This window comes from Halichoerus grypus, chromosome X (genome assembly GCF_964656455.1).
Source record: "Halichoerus grypus chromosome X, mHalGry1.hap1.1, whole genome shotgun sequence".
NCBI classification, from domain to species: Eukaryota; Metazoa; Chordata; class Mammalia; order Carnivora; family Phocidae; genus Halichoerus; species Halichoerus grypus.
The window spans coordinates 118,317,152-118,339,171 of NC_135727.1; the positions used below are offsets into that span (position 1 = coordinate 118,317,152).

The 22,020-nt window shown below is 41.9% G+C and overlaps 1 protein-coding gene and 1 long non-coding RNA gene across 3 annotated transcripts in view; one reads left to right on the forward strand and one right to left on the reverse strand.

Annotated features, from left to right (window-relative positions):
- The window catches only part of LOC118539088 (uncharacterized), a 53,522-nt gene extending 39,702 nt beyond the window's left edge, over positions 1-13,820 (forward strand). The window contains exons 3-4 of the long non-coding RNA XR_013444687.1: positions 11,680-11,756; positions 13,671-13,820. This is a non-coding gene — a long non-coding RNA (uncharacterized LOC118539088). The remainder of the gene's footprint in view (positions 1-11,679; positions 11,757-13,670) is intronic.
- Positions 1-22,020, reverse strand: part of NHS (NHS actin remodeling regulator) — a 348,136-nt gene that overhangs the window by 38,325 nt on the left and 287,791 nt on the right. For both annotated transcript variants that reach the window (XM_078064708.1, XM_078064707.1), the window contains exons 2-3: positions 17,520-17,672; positions 12,933-13,066 (exon numbers count right to left, since the gene is read on the reverse strand). In XM_078064708.1, the coding sequence (XP_077920834.1) occupies positions 12,933-13,066; positions 17,520-17,672 (287 nt within the window). The remainder of the gene's footprint in view (positions 1-12,932; positions 13,067-17,519; positions 17,673-22,020) is intronic.

The following is a 22,020-nucleotide window of genomic DNA, read 5'->3' on the forward strand; positions in this document are numbered from 1 at the left end:
AGAGGGAGAAGCAGACTCCCTGCTGAGCAGGGAGCCTGATGCGGGACTCGATCCCGGGACTCCAGGATCATGACCTGAGCCGAAGGCAGTCGCCTAACCAACTGAGCCACCCAGGCGCCCCTCCATCCCTTCACTTTCAATCTACATATGGTTTTAGGTCTGAAATGAGTCTCTTGTAGGCAGCATATAGGTGGTCTTGCTTTTTTATCCATTCCATCACCCTGTTTCTTTTGATTGGAGCATTTAGTACATTCACAGTCAAAGTAATTATTGACAGGTGTGTGCTTATTGCAATTTTGTTACTTTGTTTTATGGTTGTTTTTGTAGTTCTTCTCTGCTCCTTTCATGCTGTCTTCACACATGATTTGTTGGCTTTCTTTAGTAATATTCTTGGATTCCTTTGTCTTCATTTTTACATATCTATTACTGGTTTTCCATTTGTGGTTACCATTAGGTTTGTATACAACATCTTCTGCATATAGCACTCTATATTGAGTTGATAGTCACCTAAGTTTGAACCCATTCTTTACTCTCCTCCCCCCAACATTTTGGGTAAATGGTATCATACTTTACCTCTTTTTATTTTGTGAATCCCTTGACTGATTTTTATAGATACACTTATTTTTACTACTTTTGTGCTTCCTACTTTTTTTTTCTCTTTTTTAAAATTTTTATTAAAATCCTATAATGAAATCCATTTTATTAATTTGGTGGTTTTACTGTATTCACAATGTACAACCATCATCACTCTCTAATTTCAAAATATTTCCATCACCTCACAAAGAATCCCCACACTTCTCACTTTCCCACCTTCCATACCCTGGCAACCAGTAGTTATTTTCTGTCTCTGGGTTTGCTTATTCTGGACATTTCATAAGAAGAGAAGCATTAAATGTGGCCTTTTGTTTCTGGCTTCTTTCACTTGGCATAATGTTTTCAAGGTCATTTCAATGTTCAATATATATGATGCCCACAATAGATTGCTAAGTTAAAAAAAAATGACCTACTTTTTTTTTTTTTTACTCTTATGGTCTTTCATTTCCACTGTTGAGTCCCTCTTGACATTTTCTATAGGGCTGGTTTAGTGGTCATGGTTTCCTTTAACTATTGTTTGTCTGGGAAAGTCTGCCTCTCCTTTTAGTCTGAATGATAGCCTTGCTGGACAGAGTATTTTTGGCTGCAGGTTTTTTTCTTTCAACACTTTGAGTATACAGTGTCACTCCCTTCTGGCCCACAAAGTTTTTGCTGAAAAATCAGCTGATAGCCTTTTGGGGTTTCCCTTGTATGTAACTGTTTTCTTTTCTCTTGCTGTTTTTAAAATTCTCTTTTCATCACTACTTTCTGCCATTTTAATTACTATGTCTTGGTGTGGACCTCCTTGGGTTGATTTTGTTGGGGGCTCTCTGTGCCTCCTGGATCTGGATTTCTGTTTTCTTCCCTAGATTTGGGAAGTTTTCAGCTATTATTTCTTCAAATAAATTTTCTGCCCCCTTTTCTCTCTTCTCCTTCTGGGACCCCTCTAATGTTAATATTACTAGGCTCGATGGTGTCACTGAGTTCCCTTAATCTATTTTCATTTTTTATTCTTTTTTCTACTATTCCGCTTGATTGCTTTCCATTACTCTGTCCTCCAGGTCACTGATCTGTTCTGCTTTCTCTAGTCTACCATTTATTCTATCTAGCATATTTTTAATTTCAGTTATTGAGTTCTTCATTTATGATTGGTTCTTTTTTGTTTTCTATCTCTTTGTTGAGGGTCTCTCTGAGGTCCTCCACTCTTTTCTCAAGTCCAGTAAGAATCTTTATGACAATTACTTTAAATTCTGTATCAGGCATATTACTTATCTCTGTTTTGTTTAGCTCTCTTGCTTCAGTTTTGTCCTTTTCTTTCATTCAGGATGTATTCCTGGGTCTTCTCATTTTGTCTAACTCTCTGTGTTTTGTTTTTCCATGTTAGGAAAGTCAGCCATGTGTCCTGTTCTTGAAAGTAGTGGCCTTATGAAGAGGAGGTCCTATAGTGCCCTGCAGTGCAACATTCCCTGTTCACCAGAACCTGGCACTTCAGGGGTGGTCTCCTATATGTGTTGCATGGGTCCTACTATTGTGGCTGTGCTGTATTTGCCTTCAGTCCATTTGTCTCCAATGGCTCTTTTTGCCTGTTGTAGGCAGGGTTTGGTTACTATGTTGTTAGTGGGCCAGTCTGGGGCCACTTGGGCTTGAGTTAGATCAGGCTTTTGCCAGAGCTGTGGTAGCATCAAACTGCAGGTCACTTTCCCTGTGTTGTGCCCTGAGAAGATTTCATTGGTGGGCAGGGCCTGCAGTCAGACCTGATGTCTGCCCCCAGCCCATTGCTGGGGCCACAGTCATACTGGTGTGTGGTTATTTTCCCCAGGAGTCACTTTGGAGTGGTGCTGGCTCCTGTTGGGGCTGCTTGCACACAGCCAGGCTTTGGCACTGCTTTGGATGGGTTCTGGCCAAGGGCATATTGGAAGGGGCATGTCTATAGGGAGAATGCAGGGGCCAGATGTGTGGTGCCAGCGAGGTTTGAGCCAGTCTGCTGTGGGTGGGGAGCTGCAGGTGCCCAGAAAAACGACTGTGGAATCCTGCTGGATTGGAGGGGATCCACAGAAGAGCATGGGGGCCAGACGCAAGCTGTTAGCAAGCTAGGTGGAGAGTGTTGCGCTGTGGTTGTTCCTGCAGGTGTCCATGTATCTAGGCGGGGGGCAGGGGAGGGAAAGGGCACCCACCAACTATTTTGTTCTTGGAGAAGTCTCCCAAGTTCCCTGCCCCTCCAGCACATGCTTTGAAATTAGTAAATAAATCTCCTTCCAGTATATCTCAGGCAATTTTCAAACTATTGCTTCTATGCTGTATCTCAGTGGGGCTGTTTGTTATGTTGTCTCTTTAAGGGTGGGGACTCAGTTCCCTGTGACCTTCCCAGCTCCTGCAGGGCTGAAGCTGCTGATTTTTAAAGTTCCAGGTGTTAAGCCCTACTGACTGTAAAAACTTGCAAAGCCAGGCCCCTCTGGCCTTCAAAGCCACATGTTATGGGGATTCATTTTTGCAGTGCAGTCCCTGTGCCTAGGGTGCCTGGTGCAGGGTTCTCTCCTCTCCCTTCTTTGTGCTTGCGGCGTCCCTCCCTCCTGTGGACAGTCCTGCCAGTTTGTTTGGCTCCGCACTGCAACTCAGCCCTTCCTATCCTCTTTGATGTAGCCTCTTCTCTACATTTAGCTGTGAGAGAATGTTCTGTCAGTCTTCTAGTTGTTTTCTGGTTTATTTACACTGATGTGGGTGTTTTCTAGTTGTGTGTGTGGGACAGACGAGCCCAGGATCCTCCTATTCCACCATCTTTCCTGGACATCTACATGGGTCTTTTTTAATCTATTCTGCCACCCTACATCTTTTGATTGCAACATTTAGGCCATTTACATTTAAAGTAATTATTGATAGGTATGTACTTATTGCCATTTTTAAATCTGTTCTCTGGTTGTTTTTGTAGTTCTTTGTTGTTCCTTCTTCTCTTGCTCTCTTTGTGTTTGATGAGGTTCTATAGTGTTATGTTTGGCTTTCTATTTTTTGTATATCTATCATAGGTTTTGGGTTTGTGGTTATCATGAAGTTTGGTCATTTAAGTTCAAATACAGTCTAATAAAAACAGGAAAAGAAAAGGAACCTTAATTTCTCTTCCCTTTTTACTCCCTTCTCCACGCTTAATGTATGTTGTCATATTTTACATTTTTCTATTCATAATTTTTATGTCTAATTATAACTATTTCTTTTCCACTTAAAGAAGTCCCTTTAACATTTCTTGTGAGACTCATTTAGTGGTGATAAACTCCTTTATCTTTCATTTGTCTGGGAAACTTTAACTCACCTTCAAATCTGAATGGTAACCTTGCCAGTAAAGTATTCTTGGTTGCAGGTTTTTTCCTTTCAAGAACTTTAAATATATCATGCACTCCCTTTTGGCCTGCAAAGTATCTGCTGAGAAATCAGCTGACAGCCTTATAGGTTTTCCCTTGTAGGTAACTTTTTGTTTCTCTCTTGCTGCTTTTAAAATTCTCTCTTTAACTTTCACATTTTAATTATTGTGTGCCATGGTGTGGACCTCTAGGGTTCATCGTGTTTGGAATTCTGTGCTTCTTGGGCGTGGATATCTGTTTCCTTCCCTAGGTTAGGGAAGTTTTCAGTTATTATTTCTTCAAATGAGTTTTCTACACCTTTCTCTCTCTCTTTTGGGACCCCTATATCGTGAATGTTCACTTGATATTGTCCAAGAGATCTCTTAATCCAGCCTCATTTAAAAAAAAATTCTTTTCTTGGGGCGCATGGGTGGCTCAGTTGGTTAAGTGTCTGCCTACGGCTCAGGTCATGTTCCCAGGGTCCTGGGATCGAGCCCCGCATTGGGCTCCCTGCTCAGTGGGGAGTCTGCTTCTCCCTCTCCTTCTGCTCCTCCCCACCAGCTTGTGCTCTCTCTCTGTCTCTCTCTCAGGTAAATAAATATTTTTTTAAAAATTCTTTTCTCTTTTTGCTGTTCAGTTTGTGTGCTTTCCATTATGCTGTCTTCCAGATTGCTGATACATTCTTCTGTATCCTCTAATCTACTATTGACTCTATCCAGTGTTTTTTATTTCAGTTGTATTCTTCAACTCTGATGGATTCTTTTTAGTATTTTCTATCCCTTTATTGAAGGGCTTATTGAATTCTTCCACTTTTTTCTCCAGCCCACTGATTATCTTTATCATTATTTTAAATTCTTTATTAGGCATATTGCTTATCTCTGTTTCATTTAGGTCTTTTTTCTGAGGTTTTTATCTTTTTCTCTCTTTTGGAGCATATTCCTCGCCCCATTTTGCTCAACTTTTGGTGTTTCTATGGATTAGGCAGAAAAGCTACTTCTCCTAAACTTGAAGGAGTGGTCTTGTGAATGTTGTCCTCTCTGTAGACTGTGTGTGTTTGGTGACTTTTGCTGGCTGGCTGGAACTGTGGCTCTGTGTGTTAGTTACTCTTTTAAACTGTGGCTTTCTTTTTTTTTAAAGGTTTTATTTATTTATTTGACAGAGAGAGAGAGACAGTGAGAGAGGGAACACAAGCAGGGGGAGTGGGAGAGGGAGAAGCAGGCTTCCCGCGGAGCAGGGAGCCTGATGCAGGGCTCGATCCCAGGACCCTGGGATCATGACCTGAGCCGAAGGCAGACGCTTAACGACTGAGCCACCTAGGCGCCCATAAACTGTGGCTTTTTATAGAAAGAAGAAAAAAATAATAAAATTAAAACATTTTTTTAAAAGAAGAGGAAAAGAAAAAAAAACACAAAGAACAAAAATAAAAACCAAACAAGACAAATTTAAAAATAAAATAATTTTTTCAATTAAAAACAAAAACATGGCCTATTTTCTGTGCCCCAGCACCATAGGGTAGTTGTAGGCTATTGTGGGCTTGTGGATTCTAGGCTAGCTGAAGTTGTAAGCTCACTGTGAGCCAAACCCTATTCTGGTCTGGGCTTTTAGGGTGGAGGGAGAGAGAGCATTCCAGCTGTTTTTCTGCCCTTTTAAACTATGGCTTTTTTTTTTTTTTCTGTGTCCCATTGTGACCAAGGTTGGTGTGGTCTTGCAGACCCTGGGCTTGCTGAGGTCAAAAGCTCCTGGTGATGACCAGACCTGCCAGTTATGGCATCCAGACCCACCACTTACAGCATCCAGACCCACCACTTACAGCATCTAGATCCTGTTCCTGTCTGGGCTTTTAAGGTGGAGGGGAAGAGAGTGTTCACACAGCTATTCGGCCCTTGTAAACTTGGCTTTTTTTTTTTTTTCCTGTGCTTTGGCACAACTGAGGCTGGTATGGGCTTGTGGACCCTTGGCTTGCTGAAGTTGCAAGCTCCCTGTGAGAAGCAGACCCACCTGTTATGGAGTCTGGAGCCTGCTCCATTCTAGGCTTTTAAGGTGACGTGGGAACATAAACTGTGTCGTTCTCCAGTTGCTCTGACCTGGAGAACATTCCCACAGCTCCTCCACTGCTTGGCAGAGTTCTAGTGTTGTGTCTTTTATATGCTACTTGCTCTTTAAAACTGTGACTTTTTTTTCCTGTGCCCAAGGACAGAGGGATCTGTTCCCAGTTCCTCAGTACTATCCCTCCCCACTGCTGTTCACAGTGTGAGTATAGGGGTTTCCTTTGTTACTCTATCTCTCTTGCTGTTCTCTCCATCTTTGGTTGCTCAGAAGCTGTTCAGTCAGTCCTCAGTTCTTCTTCAGGAGGAATTGTTCTATTAATAGGCAATTTGGTGTGTTCCATGGAGGAGGTCAGTTCAGGGCTTTCCTACATTGCCATCTTGTGCTGGAACCATGGGCTTTGCTTTTTTCACTTAAGAATATGTCCTGGAAATCACTCCTTATTAGTTCATAAAGATCTTCCTCATTTTTTTTTTTTTTTACAGCTGCATAGTACTCCATTGTGTGGATGTCCTGTAGTTTATTCCATCAATACAGGCACATGTGCCACAGAAAAAGGGCTAATATCACTCATAGATAAATATCTCGTAAATATATCCATCTACATATAGGCTTTTGGTTGTTTATAATGTGATTTTAAGCAACACTGCAATGATTAATCTTTTTGTGTTATTGGAGGTGTATGTTTAGTGGGATTGCTAGGGCGAAAAGTAAGTGTATACGTAGTTTTGTTAGATATCACCAAATTCCCCTCCAGATAGGTTGTACCAAGTTTGCATTCTCACTAGCAATGTTTGTGAGTGCCTGTTTCCCCCCAGTTTCACCAGATTATGTTGTCATATTGTTTAATTTTTGCCAATCTAATTAGGTGATAAATGATTTCTCAACATAAATGTTGTTTGCATTTCTCTAATTATGAGTTTGAACAGTTTTTCTTAAGTTTAAGCAACATTTTTCTGTGTTTTCTGGATTGTCTGTTCAAGGCTTTTCCCCCATTTTTCTACCAGGGTTTTGTTCCTTTCTTTGTCCCTCAATTTTGAAGAGGTATTTATCTACTTAGTGATATTAGTCCTTTGTCTGTGGTATATATTGCACATATTTTCTCCCAATTCTTGCTTATCTTTTGACTTTATGGTGTTTGAGCATACAAAAATATTTACTGTTCAGATTTATCAATCTTAGCTTTTACTGCCTCTGTATTTTGAATCAGAGTTAGAAAGCCTTTTCATAGACTGAGGTTAAAGAATAATTCACCCCTATTTTCCTCTAGTACTTGTATGGTTTCATTTTTTGTTTAGGTCCCTGATCCATTAGGAGCTTAATCTTGTGTTTGGTGTGAGGTATGGATCTAATTACATGGTTCTCAACCAGGGGCAATTTTGTCTCCCCAGGGGACATTTGGGGCAGTGTCTGGAGACATTTTGGGTTGTCAAAAAAAAAAAAAAAAAAAACTAGGGGGAAGAGTGCTCCTCGCATCTCTTGGGTAGGGGCCAAGCATGCTGCTAAACATAGCACAGTGCACAGGACAGCCCCCACAGCAAAGAATTATCGGACTCAAAATGTAATGCCGAGGTTGAGAAACTCTGATGAAATTTTTTTCTTTTACCAAGTGGCTACCCAGTTGTTCCAACATCATTTAAAAAGTTCCCATCTTTTGCCTCAGTGCTTTGGGATACTGCCTTTATCATAGATTATGTTTTCATATATATTCGGGTTGATTTCTGGACTTTGTATTCTTTTCTAGTGGCATATTTTTCTTTTTCTTTTTTTCTACTGGTGTATTTTTCTATTCATATTTTAGTACCACACTTTTGTAATTATAAAGGCTTTAAAGATATTTTAATGCCTGGTAGAGCTACTTACCCCTTATTCGTTTCCTTTGTCAATGTTTTCCTGGCTGTTCTTGTATGTTTGTTTTTCCATAAAAACTTTAGTATCAATGGGTCTAACTCCATTTAAAAGAAAGCTTATTGGTATTTTTTTACTGAGATTGTGCTAAATTTATAAATTAACTTAGAACTTACCTACTTATAATGCTGAATCATTCTTTCCAAGAATAGCGGACATCCTTCCATTTGAGAAAATCTAATTTTGTGTTTTTTAGGAATGCTTTATAGTTTTTCTCATACAGGTTTTGCACATTCTGGTAAATTAATTCCTAAGTATTTAATCTTATTTGTTATTGCTGTAAATGGAGTTTTCTCTACTACTAGGTCTTTTAATTGGCTATCATTTGTGTAAATGAAGGCTATTGATTTTTGTGTGTTTGTATCCTGCTACCTTACTGAATTCTTTTAGTGTTTGAGTTAGTTTTATCATTGATTCTCTACCAGGAAAATCCTATAGTATCATATCATCTGCAACTAGATATAGCTTTACTTCTTCCTTATCAAATCTTACGCCTGTAATTGATTTTGTGCAATTGCATTGATTAATCTCTCTAGTATAATATTAATTAGTAGCAGAAATAGTGAGCATCTTTGCCTTGTTCCTGATTTTAGTGGAAATGCCTCTAGTGTTTCCCCTTTAAGAGACTGGCTTTAGGGCTAAGATATGTATATTTTATCATGTTAATGAAGTACCACTCAATTCCTATTTTCTCAAGTCTTTTTATAAAGAATAGGTGTTGAATTTTATTTAAGGCCTCTCTGGCATCTACAGAGATAATCATATGGGGTTTTTTTCCCTTTAAATATGGTATATGATACTAATAGATTTCTTAATATTGAACCAACCTTCTATTCCTAGAATAAATCCCATTTAGTCATGGTATATTATCTTCTTAATGTGGTATTGTTTGCTCACATTTAATTTATTATTTCCGCATTAATAACCTGAGTGATACTGGTCTATATTCCCTCCCCCTCCCTCCCTCCCTCCCTTCCATTCTTTATCAGGTTTAGGTGTCAGACCTTCATAAAATGTTCATAAAAGAAATGGGGAAGTTCTATTTTATTTTCAGTGCTCTGAAACAATTTATAGAGCATTGGGATTATCTGGACTTGGGAGGTTTAGAATTCCTCTGGAAAACCATCTGGGCCTGAGATCATCTCCTTTGCTACCCTTGAAGGAGGAAGATTCCCAGATGGACTTTAAAATTGTGAGAGAGACCTTGAATTTTCAGCTGACAGTGGGTTTTAAGCTAAATTGGCTGGTCAGTTTCCTTTGTGTTCCTCTTGGAGAACTTCTGATTTAAATTACATGTCAAGAAATCAAGCATCCCCTCTTTCCACTTGCAAGAGCTATGAGGCTACTTTGGAGTCATCACCAGATATAAACAGGACACTGTACCTCTTGAAAATTTAAAATATACCAATGCACCCTTAGGATTTCACTGCAGTGCCCTGGAGGACCTCATCACACAGTTTGGGAACCACAGGTATATAGCCTTCCAGCCTTTTTTCCTACGCATGTATGTATATATACTCACATATACACTCATAGATATTTTTGAGCTCATACCATACACAATTTTATACACTACTTAAAAAATCTGATAAAATACATACATTTTCCATGTCATTGAATATTCTTTAGTAACACTATTTTTGATACTGTAGTCTATCCTATGAATATATCAGAATTCATTAAGTACCTACTGTTGGATATTTAAGGTATTTGTAACTATTTTTCCTAGTTCAGTGAACATCCTGGTGAATAAATCTTTGCATTGCCTTGGGATAAATTCCTAGACATAGAATTGCTGGATCAAAGGGTATGAATATCTTATAGGGGTTTTTTTTTGGTAAAGATTTTATTTTTTTAAGTAATCTCCACACCCAATGTGAGGCTCAAACCCACAACCCCGAGACTGAGAGACGCACTGAGAGACGCACGCTCCACCAACTGAGCCAGCCAGGCGCCCCATCTTGTAAGTTTTTTTTTTTTGGCCACATTTTTTTATTGAAGTAGAATTGAGACACAGTGTTACATTAGTTTCAGGTGTACAAGAGTGATGTGACAAATCTGTGCTACAGTATGCTGTGCTCACCGCAAGTGTCGCTCCCATCTGTCACCATCCAAGGCTATTACAATACCATCGACTATAGTCCCTATGCTGTACCTTTTATCCCCATGACTTATTCATTCCATGACTGGAAGCCTGTACCTCACACTGCCCTTCACCCATTTTGCCCATCTCCTCCTCCCCTCCCCTCTGGCAACCATCAGTTTGTTCTCTGTATTTTGGGGTCTCTTTCTGCTTTTGTTGTTTGCTCATTTGTTTTGGTTTTTTAGATTCCACATACAAGTGAAATCATGGTATTTGTCTGACTTATTTCACTTAGCATAATTTAATATCTTACAGTTTGATAAATATTGGGAAATTGCCCTCTAGAAAGAGTGTAACAACTTATACTTCCTCTAGTCTTATATGTGAGTATATGTTATAGGCTTTTCATTTGATGGTAAGAGTTTGATTATAAGTGATTATGAATATAGATTCAGATATTTGTGTGTTTTAGGCACTATCCTAGGCACTTTTTCATACACACACGATTTAATTGTATTTACATAACCCTGTTTTAAATCTTCTTAACAACCTTGTAAAATTGAAGTTATTATCCCCATTTCACAGATAAAGAAACTGGGACTCAAAGATAAAACTTTTTCAAAATCATGCAACCAAAGAAATTGGGATTTAAACCTAGTTAGACCCATAATCTTATTACTATATCACTGATACTTCATGAACTTGATTGGCTATTAACAATGATGATGATAATGTCGCATACATATTGAGTGCTTATTATGCATTAGGTACTATTTACATGTATTAACACATTCAGTCTTTGTTTCAAACTTATGAGGTACTATCACTGTTATCCCTGAGACACTGAAATGATTAACTTGTTCAGGGTCACACAGCTAATAAATGTTACAGCTGCTATTCAAATCCAGGCAGTTTGACTTCACAGTCTGTACCCTTAATGACCAGACTACAGTATGACAGTTTGCAGAGTTGTGGAAGATTGTGTATCAGAATCTCATTATGAATGCTTTTTTCTGTTGCTGTCTTAAGAAAATGTCCAGCAGTATGGTTGCAAATTTCCTGTCCCTGTACCTGCAGCCTTTTCTCTGGCAGCAATATTCGGCCCTTGTAAGCTTAATGCATAGAACTGTGTTCTATTCGGAGTCACCTCCAGGTCTGAGGGATATAACTTGAATGGAAAATCTTCCAATGAACTTGGTGGCCCAAACTTAATCAAATAAATGAAACAGTATTTCTAAATAATTGGGGAGATCTTAAGGATTATCATTTGAGATGGGTACACTTTCTGGTTTACATAAGTGTGCTCTAGACTCCTCCTCTTATTGATGTTTGTTGGGTAAATGAAGCACCCTCATTGTTGTTCATTATTTTAGGCTTTTTCCTATAGCCTTACTTTGGTATTTAGACATTATTAAAAATTATGCAGATTATGACAAATGGTGTTATTTTTATGTCATTTCTGTAAATGCTCAACATTATTCTCTCCCACCCGCCCCCCTGAAAAAAACAACTTAATGAGCCACAAAACATGTTATAATGAATGGAAAAATATTTTTAGCATTTTTATGCAGAAAATGCCTCATTAAAAGCAAATGCTTTAGCAAGCAGATTTGAGCTTAATAAAACTTTTGTTGAGCAGGAGCTTTTATGACAAATCACTAGCATGTGTAACTGCTCTATATAAAGACCCAGAAAGCCCTAAGAGTCTCTCACCTTCCTTTCTTATCCCTGGGACTGCAGCAACATAGTTGAGTGTGACACGGCACAGAGGAGACTCGATGAGCCTGAAGGACATGGAGCCCATGGTGCAGCCACAAGTAAGAAAAATATCTATGTATTGGTCAGTATCACTCACTGTTTTATCTGGCTGTGTAATAACATGCAGATTCATTTAGATGAAGTCTGTTCTCAGCTGGATGTTTGGCATCCTGCAGTCCAAATATTTTGCATCTGTTTTGCGTATTGTAAAAGCCATAAGGGCGCAGGGTTTATTACTATACATAGAAACTTAATTTCAAGTAAAAACCTCAACTTGGACCCACACTTGTAACTTCTTTAGATTTTGGGCCTCAAATTGTAATGACAAGGGAGCACGGATCCAGCCATTCCAGCAGCCATATGGGCTGATTTGGCCACAGAAATCATAGCCCCTCACTTCAACGATGCCCTCCTCAGAGGCACAAAATGCTCACCTATCCCCACCAAGGCCTTCGAAAGCACACTTGTAGTGATGATGTTTGTAGGTGTTGTGAGCTGGGCTCAGCTTCATCTGTGAGTCATCCCTGGGGGCTTGGGCTGAGTTACAGCCACACCCACCCAGGCAAAGCTGAAATCACCAGCTGAGGAGGACACTGGGGTAGCTGGTTACCCTGCAGCACTGGCCTTCCTTATAGAAAGGGGAAGCATACAAGGATGACGGGGCTCATCTTCAAGTGGTGATTTGTCACATCGTGTAAGTTTTTTTTTTCCCAATCCACCCCACCGAGTCATCTACACCATCACCTGACCAGTAACAGTGAACATTTATTGAGGTCTAAGTCCGTGCCAGGCACCGTGCTACATTCTTTCCATGCCTTATCTCGTTTACCCCTCAAACTGTATGAGCTAGGTGCTATTGATATCCCCATATTACAGATGAGGGGACTGAGCACAAAGAAGTAACCTGCCCTAAATCTTTCAGCTTGTATACAGAAAAACTAGTGTTTGAAGCAAAATTTTCCCCCAATTTCAGAGTCCTTAATTATTATTGCTTTGCTGCACTGTACAACCAATTAACTAAAAAAAAAAAAAAATACCTCTGTATTCCCACTCTATTCCCCCAAAGACACATGAATGAAAGGGGTAAAAAAAAATCCAGTCGCTCTCAAATGCCCATGACTTGCTCTCTTAGGTGGCCCAGCCTCCTCCACCAGGAGGAAGGAAATGGACTCCCAGGACCCACTCATGCTTCCCGATGAGCAAGGCCAGGGCTGCTGGCTGGCCACCAAGCTCACCGTTAAGAAGTGCCGGTCCTTAACTTCGCGCCTCCTCTGGCTGTGAGCTGGGGGATAGGCTGGCAGTGGAGGAGCCGCCACCGAAAGGGGGACAGCAGCTCTCTGCTCCCGGCGATCACTCCGGCTCCGGTGTTCTGGGGGCAGAGAAAGCAATGATACAGAAACATCCTTGGCATCTTCCATTTCTCTTTCCCCCTTGGGAGGGTGAGCAAAAGGCTAGAAAAAAGTGAGTTTTTCCTAATATAGCTCATCTGTATACCAAATAAGATTTTCAGAATGGTTCCAAACTAAACTTTCACTTCACAATAATATGTAAATGGGCACTTACATTTTAGTGGGTCCATCTCATAATCTTTGTATGAGATGGCTCACTCTGAGTTTGGAAAAAGCAGTGTATTTTCAACGTGCTTCATTTCAAAACAACATGAGCAAAAAAAAGTCTAGAATAATGGTGGAAGGTTTGCTGACACTGATGCTGGAGTGGATCACAGGCACAAGCATGCCAGAGCCTCTTGGGGAGTGGCAGGAACAAAGGCTCCCAGCCATCCGGTGGGCTGGGAGTCCGTCAGCTCACACTGGCTCAGGGCTGCTGCGCGGTCAGGAACTCTGCGGGCCACTGGTAGCTTGAAATAGGCCACGGTGGGGGTATTTACATCACAGAAATTAGTGGGTGTTACACATCAGGGCTTTTATCTTCCTGCCATCTATCTACTTATTTATCTATGTTTTCTTTTCTAGAGAGCCTGTGACCAGCACACCATTGCAGCCGTCTAAGCTCTGTCATGCCTAACACTCAGAGGGCTTTGAAATCCTAGGCTCCTCGAGAAAGTAAAGGAATCCCAATGATGACAGTTGTCTGATTTAGGAATAAAGCTACCTCTGAGGAAAGCCAAGAGATTTCTGTTTGTGGGATAAAGTGGTCCTGACTTCATAACAAGAATCACTGAGAACCCAAGAGCACAGTTTAGCTTTCTGGGTGTTTCAGTGAGCTACAAAGCACACCCTGCCCAACACACTGGCCACAGTAAAGGCCACCCTGCCTGCAAATGCAGCTCACACTCATGCCTGGGGCCTCCTCGTCTAACCAAGATACAAAGTCACCGTATAGGTAGTGTGTGCTGAACTGCCGCCCCAGCCAGTGTTTATCAGAAATCCCTTTTGAGATAAATGTCTTCCTTGTTAAAGTGTCTACCTCCAGGGCCGCCCCCTTTTTTCTCTGCAAGCAAACAGTGGGCTTTTCTAAATGGGCAGCACAAGGAAAAAGTTACATTTTAAAATTCATAATGAGGAGTAGAATACAGGTGTCACTGGTTAGGAAAAGGTTGGAGGAAGGGAGTTGGGAGGGAGACATCAACTCAATTTCCCATTTAGTTGCTCCCTTCCTACACTTTCTTAAATCTCTCTTTCATTTGCCCTAGGCTGGAAGGAGGCAGGCTAGATTAATAGCTCCCTAATAATACTTTTTTCTGGCGGTGTGGTGGGGAGAACATTCATCTGCTAGAGTCTAAAACTGCAGTAGACTTTTGGTCCTTATTCCTTTAGACCAGTGGAACTTAGACCTCAGCCCTGAAACTTGAAAGAAAATATAAATATCTCTTTATAGCCACTTAGTAATCTCTCTCCCTGTCTTACAAACATAAACAATGGCATCACTTAAAGCCATTATTGGCTCTGAGTATAAAGAATTGCCAAGAAAAAGGGGAAAAAAAGAGGAATCAGATTCTAAATAATTCAAAATCCAATGAGATGTAACTTGCTCTGGGAAGCCTTCTCTGAAGCTCCATGGCATGATTAGTGCCTCTCCTCTGAGCGCCCATAGCACTGTGCTGAAATTACCTGGTTACTTGTCTGTCTCCTTCACCAGACAGGCATTCCCTGTGGACAGGGACCAGATGTTAGTTATTGCTCTCTGAATCCCAGGTTTAGCACAATGCTGGGGCCTCAGTAGGCTTTGCTGAGGGGTTTGCTACTGAGCAGATCTTGAAAGCAGTCAATTTCTAGGTTCTGATCTCAGTCCTCCCAGCTCTCTCCTTAGAGCCTCACCTCCAAAAAGAGCACAGCGCTGCTGCCACCACAGCTTTACTTGTCTGGGCTTCATTATCCACTCAGTCCTGGTGGAAGCCAGGATCTTCCAGCTGTCCAAATAGAGAACCTCCAGGGAAGCTCACTGCGGCATCTGCCGAGCAAGGCCGTTGTCTGGTGTTAGTTATGGCCACCAGATGGCAGAAGTGGTATTCTGATGAATGCACTGCTAAGCTACTGTTTCTTGGACAAGGTTAAAAAAAAAAAGTCACTTTCTAATTTTAATTCCACACTGCATGTTTTTAATTCTATGATGCCTATAATTCCTGTTTATGGCTCTCTGCAGTGCTATTAAAACTACTACACCCAAGATTTGCTGTTGAGACAACCTCAAAGAAAGCCAGTCTGTGGAGGACAAGATGCAGCTCCACAGTCTTCCTTCTAAAACCCCAGGAGGCATTCTATCCCTCCCTCAGCCCCCAGGAGGAAGTTCTGAGCAAATTGATATTGGCACTTGCTGTTCCTCAGTTCTGTCATTAAGTCCAAACCCGACAACACAGTGAAATGTGATAGCTTACAAGCAGCTTAATGTTATCTGGTTGAATCTGGAAAAATCTAATCAGGGATGACTTATGAATAATAATAAAAGGATAAAAATAATTATGTCTAAAGGGCTAACATAACTCAAGCTCTCTGATGATGGGATCAGAGAAAGTATCTAGTGAGAATGATCAGATTCCTGTGTCATCATTCTATGCCCTCAACGCTCAAGCAGTTTTCTACAGAATTTGATTTACTTACACACACATTCATTGAGGACTTACTCTATGTCAGGTTCATGCTAAGTGATTTGAATAAAAAAATTAATAAGACACTATCCAGAGCTCTTGAGTTGCTCATGGATTAATGGTGGAGGACAGGCCTATAAGAGGTTAGTGATGATATAAGCTTATAAGTGGCACGACTGGGAAGATGCAAAGGATATTATGGGAAGGGTTATCGAGGCTGCAAAGGAATGGTGAGTATGTTAAGGAAAATTTCCAGAAGGTGGCTTGCACTAAAAATTTGGTAAAGAAGGACTTTTTAGCCAACTACAAAATCGAAGTGACTCAATTTAAAAAATCGAAGTGAATACTAAGAATGCCAGAGATACTTCTAGAGGATATTGGTCATCACTATTATAGGTGTCACAGTATCTGCTACCAATAACCAAGGGGGGTTTTTAGAAACAGTTGCATTAGGGATATTAGTAGGTTAATTCTTTTGTTAAAGGGGGGAGAAGATAGGATATGGAGAAAGGGAAAAGTCATAAACATGTGGAAGAAAATAAGTTGGAAACAAATGTGTCATTTCTCCATCCTCATAGTGACATTAAAATGTTTTTTTTTTTTTTATTGTAATACTTTTGGAAAATACTGTTCCTTAAAGGAGCGTAGGGAATTTGGAACAAAGGCACTGAATGTACAGATACCATCTGTCTCCACATCAAAAATCTAAAGACCAAAAAAGCTGGTGTGCCAACTTCTGATACCCAACTTAGGGGGCTCTAAAAGGGTGATGCCCGTTTTTAATCTCCTTGTCCTAACTACAATGGTTTTAAGCCACTGGAAAGTAAGAGAAGGCTGTTACCTTCTACCTTGCCTGCTATGCGTCTATCTCTGGCTTTTTCAGGACTGTGAGAGAAAGAGAAATATTTATTTTCCTAGGACACCGTATGGTGAGGAGGACAAGAGCTCTGGCTGGGGGTCTGGAGGCCTGGATCGGGTTCTTGGAACTCTGCCTAATGGGGTATGTGACCCTGAGCAAGTTTTCTGACCTCTCTAGGCCTCCACGTGCTCCACTGTAGAATGGACCTGATCACCGGTTCTCGACAGGAGCACATCCCCCGAGGGAGGTTCTGGTTGTTAGATGACTAGGCGAGAGCCAAGGATGACAGCTGTCCTACAAGGCACAGGAGGGTCCTGAATAAACAAATAGTGCCCTAGGTCCCACCTGTGTTCTACCAGCATTTCTTGTCAGGGAAAAGCCTAGAACCTATTTCTGAGTCAAACCTAATTCTCTTTTAATTATAACCCAAAGGGTTTTCTTTTTGTTTTTTTTTCCTGTGGTTTTTTTGCTCATGTTTAATGTATGCAGAATGCACCAGTTTTGATGGTTGTGTCCTCCTGCCCCTTAACTCTCCTTCATTTCCCTCTACTTTTTGTTCAGAATGGCTTCTGATTATCTTTACTTAATCCAAACCTACTTTTGATAGGCACAAACATCTGACTGCTTTATGATGTCTTTTAGTGTAGTCATGCCCAGGTATTTGTATGTTGCAAAGATTATAAATTTCCTTTTAAATTCTCTTTATTATCATATTTAGACCATGATGCTATTTCTAATTATATGTATAAGCAGGTTATATTACCCCTGAATTTCATTTCCGTGTAGAAAAGGGAGCATTTCGAAGTAGTTGCTATAACAAGGTGAGGTGTTAGAACTGATGGGACAAAGACCAGCCCCTGGATGGGACAAGCTCTGAGTCCTCTCCCCGAAAAGCCCCCCGAGCCGGGGACCAGTTACCTCTGCGCAGGGCTTGCAGGCTCTGGCGGGCATGGCGGTGCAGCTCCTCCACGCAGGGCGGCCTTGTGGCCGGGAGGAAGATGTTTCTCTGCTGGTGCCATGGTGCACGGTAGTATACGCTCAGTTTACTCTCAATGTCCAGGGTGGAGACGGCTGCAAGACAGAGAGAGAAATGGGGCGTTATACATCACAAGCTTTAAACTGTGCATCTGGCAGAGCCTGGGCTGGGGGACAGGAGTGGAGTCTGGGTGGAGTGGAAGTCCAGAGCGCTGCGTTCACATTAGGAACGCACTCAAGGCTGGGGAAAGGTCTGTCGCTTACAGTATGGAAAGAGACCACCTTTGCCCCCAAGCTAAGGGATGGGAGACCCCAGGACACCAACCATCTGCCTGTGACCAGCTTACTTTCTCTCCACACCTCTTTGCACTCTCTGACACAGTCGCTCATCAACCTGGACAAACTCTTGGCCATCCATGCTTGGGAGTGGGATGCGGGGGGTGGGGGGGGGGTGGGGGGGGGCTTCTGCCTTCCAAGAATGCAGAGAAAAGCCTCAGGAATGAGTCAAAAAGGTCACCCTAGCTCCAGTCTTCTGGCCACAGGGCCTCAGAATTAAAGTTCGGCACACCTGCTCCTGAGGCCCACCTGCTTTCTGTCTCCTATGACCCCTGGCCCCCAACCCTGATTATTTCACCTATCTTGCTTGCCAGCTCTGTTGCCTGCCATCTTTTGAAGCATTGCTCAGCTTCCTTAGTTTCATCTAGGGGAGAGGACAAGCACTGAAGAACCCATTGCAGGGGTACTGGGGGTTAAGTGAGGAAACCACAGACAGTGCAGGTGAGGAGAGGGGTACCGTCCTTGCAACTCCTCCAAGGGATCAGGGAAAGAGGCCTCTTTCCCCCAAACACGCCCTAGGTCTTCATGTACATACTGAGCCTAGGATAGAGATCACCTATGAGTGCTCGTCAGATAAATTTATCTTCAGATTAATTCTCATGGGAAGAGCTGGTCCTAAGCAGGAGGATTCTGGTTAGGAAATTACTGTACAGAGGAACTCCTGAGCACCTGGGCAGCTCGCCAGCCTCAGGAATAGTGAGAACTGGCCCAGAGGGCTTCACCTGCCAGACCTGTTATCCTGACCAGACCCCTGTTCTCCCAGTCTCATTGTCTCCCTCTGCTTCTTTTCCCACCTTTTCCCCAGGGTACGATTTGGGCGTGTTCTGCCCAACTGTTTATTCCTATGCCCCAAACAGACTTTTGGTTCTTCTCCGATCCTTTTCTTTTTGAAGTCCAGTTTACCATTTCACTTTGTCCGGGAAGCCTTACACAGAATAAGATACTCGACAGATAAAGCAGAAAGACAAATGGAAAAGGAGGGAGGACACTTTTGTAGAAAGGAAATAGAAGAAAACTGGGGAAAATGCAACCTTTTGGTAATTAATCCTCCTCCCCCCACCCGGTACTGCATTTATGGCAATTAGTTTTGGTTTTCTTTTTCTTTTTTTTAATTTTTTTTTTTTTTTTTTTTGAGAGAGAGTGTGTGCACTAGTGGGGGGAGGGGCAGAGAGGGAGAAAGAATCTCAAGCAGGCTCCATGCTCAGTGTGGAGCCCGATGCAGGGCTCGACCCACAACCCTGAGATCATGACTGAGCCAAAATCAAGAGTTGGACACAAGTGACTGAGCCACCCAGGTGCCCCTTGGTTTTCTTTTCTAATGCAGTCTTCGGTAGTCTTTTTTTTTTTCCCTAGAATAATGCATCATAATCACAAGGACCACCAATAGAAACAGACATATTTCCAAAGATACTAAAGAAATATCACGTGGGCAGCGTCAAAGGGACAATTCCGTACTTGTAAATAATGCCACGCAACAGGAATTTCTGTGATATGCCATCCGATGTGGTAGCCACTAGCCACATTGGCTATTAAACACTTTATTTTTTTAAAAACTTTAAGTTTAAATAGCTATAGGTAGCTATTCTATTGGACAACCATAACCATGAATATTCTATTCTATTCTCTCACCTTCAGCTACAGAGCAGATTACTCCCTTTGACCTAGATTTTTTCTTCCTTGGTGTTTAATCTCTAATAATTCAGGCCCAAGGGTTAGAGATCCCAGAATTATCTTCCTGGGTAGGGGAGAGTATTTTTAGGGCAGAGTTCTATGGGGCCAAGCATAAAGGCAGCCACTTTTCTTTCGTCATTTACTCTATAACCTCAACCCTTTCCTTGGAAACCGTAAGTGCTTGGTGAACCAGTCAGGGGTCACTGAGTTCTGGGGACAAGAAAACCTAGGAGGAATCACTAAGGGAGAAACCAGCCTCTTCAGGCCTCACATGAGGCATGGGAGGCCTTGGGGTAGAAAGGGCAGGCCATATCTAGATGGGAGCCTCCCTTCTCTCCTGTGTCAGGTAGCGGGGAATGTGAAGGCAGAGGCTTTATTTAGCCACCCTCGGAGGAATGCTCTGGTTCAGTGACGAAGACTGACTAAAAAGTCAGCCCCTGCCTGGTTGCAGAGGTCAACTGCCATCTAAGAGGACAAAGGTCATTATCAAACTTAGTAGAGGTGGGTGGGAATTCATGTGCTAGTGACAGCTGGGAGAAGGTACTGAACAGAGAGCTTGCCTGGGGAAAAGAAGAGGCCAAGAAGTTCAGTGGGCAGTTCCAGGAGTGGAGGGGCTCCTGAGCACCTCCTCTCCCAGGCCCATCCCTTTAGGAAAGTAGGAACCAGGATTCAGGGCTGAGCCCAGGTGACTTGGGGATAGACCAGAAGACTTTTATAGCCCCTCAGAAACCAGGTCAAGTGGCCATGGCGCCTTAATCTTTGTATGGGGAAGAGCTAAGCTCCTGCTGTTTATCTCAGTGTTCATCTGAAAAAAAGACTCATCAGAAGTGCTTGTCAAAAACAGACTACTGGGCTCCAGCCTAGACTTCCTGAACCAGAATTTCCTGCAGAGGCCTAGTACTGTGTATATTTGAAAAGTGCCCTCAGATTATTTTTTTATCATGAGGTATATATCAGAAACACAAAACATTATCTGATGATGCCTTGGGATCTTACGTGAATGAAGGGAGATGGGCAACATGGTGGGCAGGAAGAGACTGCTGAAAATGGAAACATCTATCCACACCTGGAATATTTTCCAAATAGCTCTTATGTCCTAGGCACAGTGCTGGGTGCTGGGATATAGCACAGAACAAAACACACAAGAATCCTTGCCCTCCTGGAGTATATGTTCTCTGGTTCTGTGTGAAAATGGTTTAGATGTGATTGTGCCTGGAAGCAGTCGGTTGGGAGAAGAGCCCTCTAGCTGACTCCTCTGTTCTACTATTGTACCGTTCCCTGGAGGTAGTCCAAGACCTCTAGACTTCTAAAGGCCCTAACACCAAAAAGATCATAGTCTCCACTCCTCCATCTCCACCTTTCTGCAGTAGGTAGTCCCAAATTAAAGCATAAATTAGCAATCATAAAATAAATGTAAAGAAGTTCTGTAAAATTCTCTTTCCTCACTATTAAACATAAAATATAAAGTTATTTGAAAAAAAGCATTTTTTGGTACCACTGCTTTGCTGATGCCCAAAACATTCTTACTGTTCCTACTGGGCAAGCCAGTGCTGAGTTTCTGGGCTGCAGAACTCGGCCTGCTGCTCAGGACTGTGGATTTGCAGATGCAAAGACTAACACAGGAGTTCCAACACAGGCAGCCAGGACGTGGTTCCTGGGAAGAACCAGCTCTCTCAGTGACAGCCTTCAGGGCTCGGAATCCTCACCTCTCCCCATGTAGTCTTTTTCTTTATCTGCTGAGAAGCTATAATGGATTTCTGCCATGCATTAGCAGGTGAACATTTCACTCATCAGTTGCCACAATTGTGTTTATCTCTTAGACGAGGAAGGGAAGGAAAACTCTTTAATCCCTTTGCTCTCAGTTTTGTCCTTTGGTTACAGAGCATTAACTAGCATTATGTGTCCACTGGAGGCAGACATACAGGCACTAATGGAGCTCTTCCAGGGAAAACTCCCATTTTCCTTCTTAAAAAAAAATCTATTCCTTTCTCTAAGCAAAAGTTCAATGAAAGTTGATAAGTCATTCCTAAGCTCATTGTACTACTGCCATTTATTGCAAAGCTGTCCCACATCTTCAGGTTCACCCTGCCCCCCTTTCTTCCCTGTTTAACAATTACACCATGGCTCAGCCTTGAAAGCTAGTGGTCTTAGTACTCCCAGTAATGTTTGTTCTCATAAAAATGATACAAAGTGCAGCAAGGAGGTTTCTCCTCTGCTTATTCAGATACATCCAGCCCACCACCCCCCCACCCCGCCGCTGTGGTAGGCAGAATTCTAGGATAGCCCCCAAGATACCTGTCCTCTCCTGTATGTATCCTATGTAGTCCCCCACCAGCTTGAGGGTAGGTGAAACCTGTGAATTCTATTACATTATATGGCAATGGGGAGTTTAAGATCCCTACTCAGTTGACTTTGAGTTCATCAAACGGGAGATGAT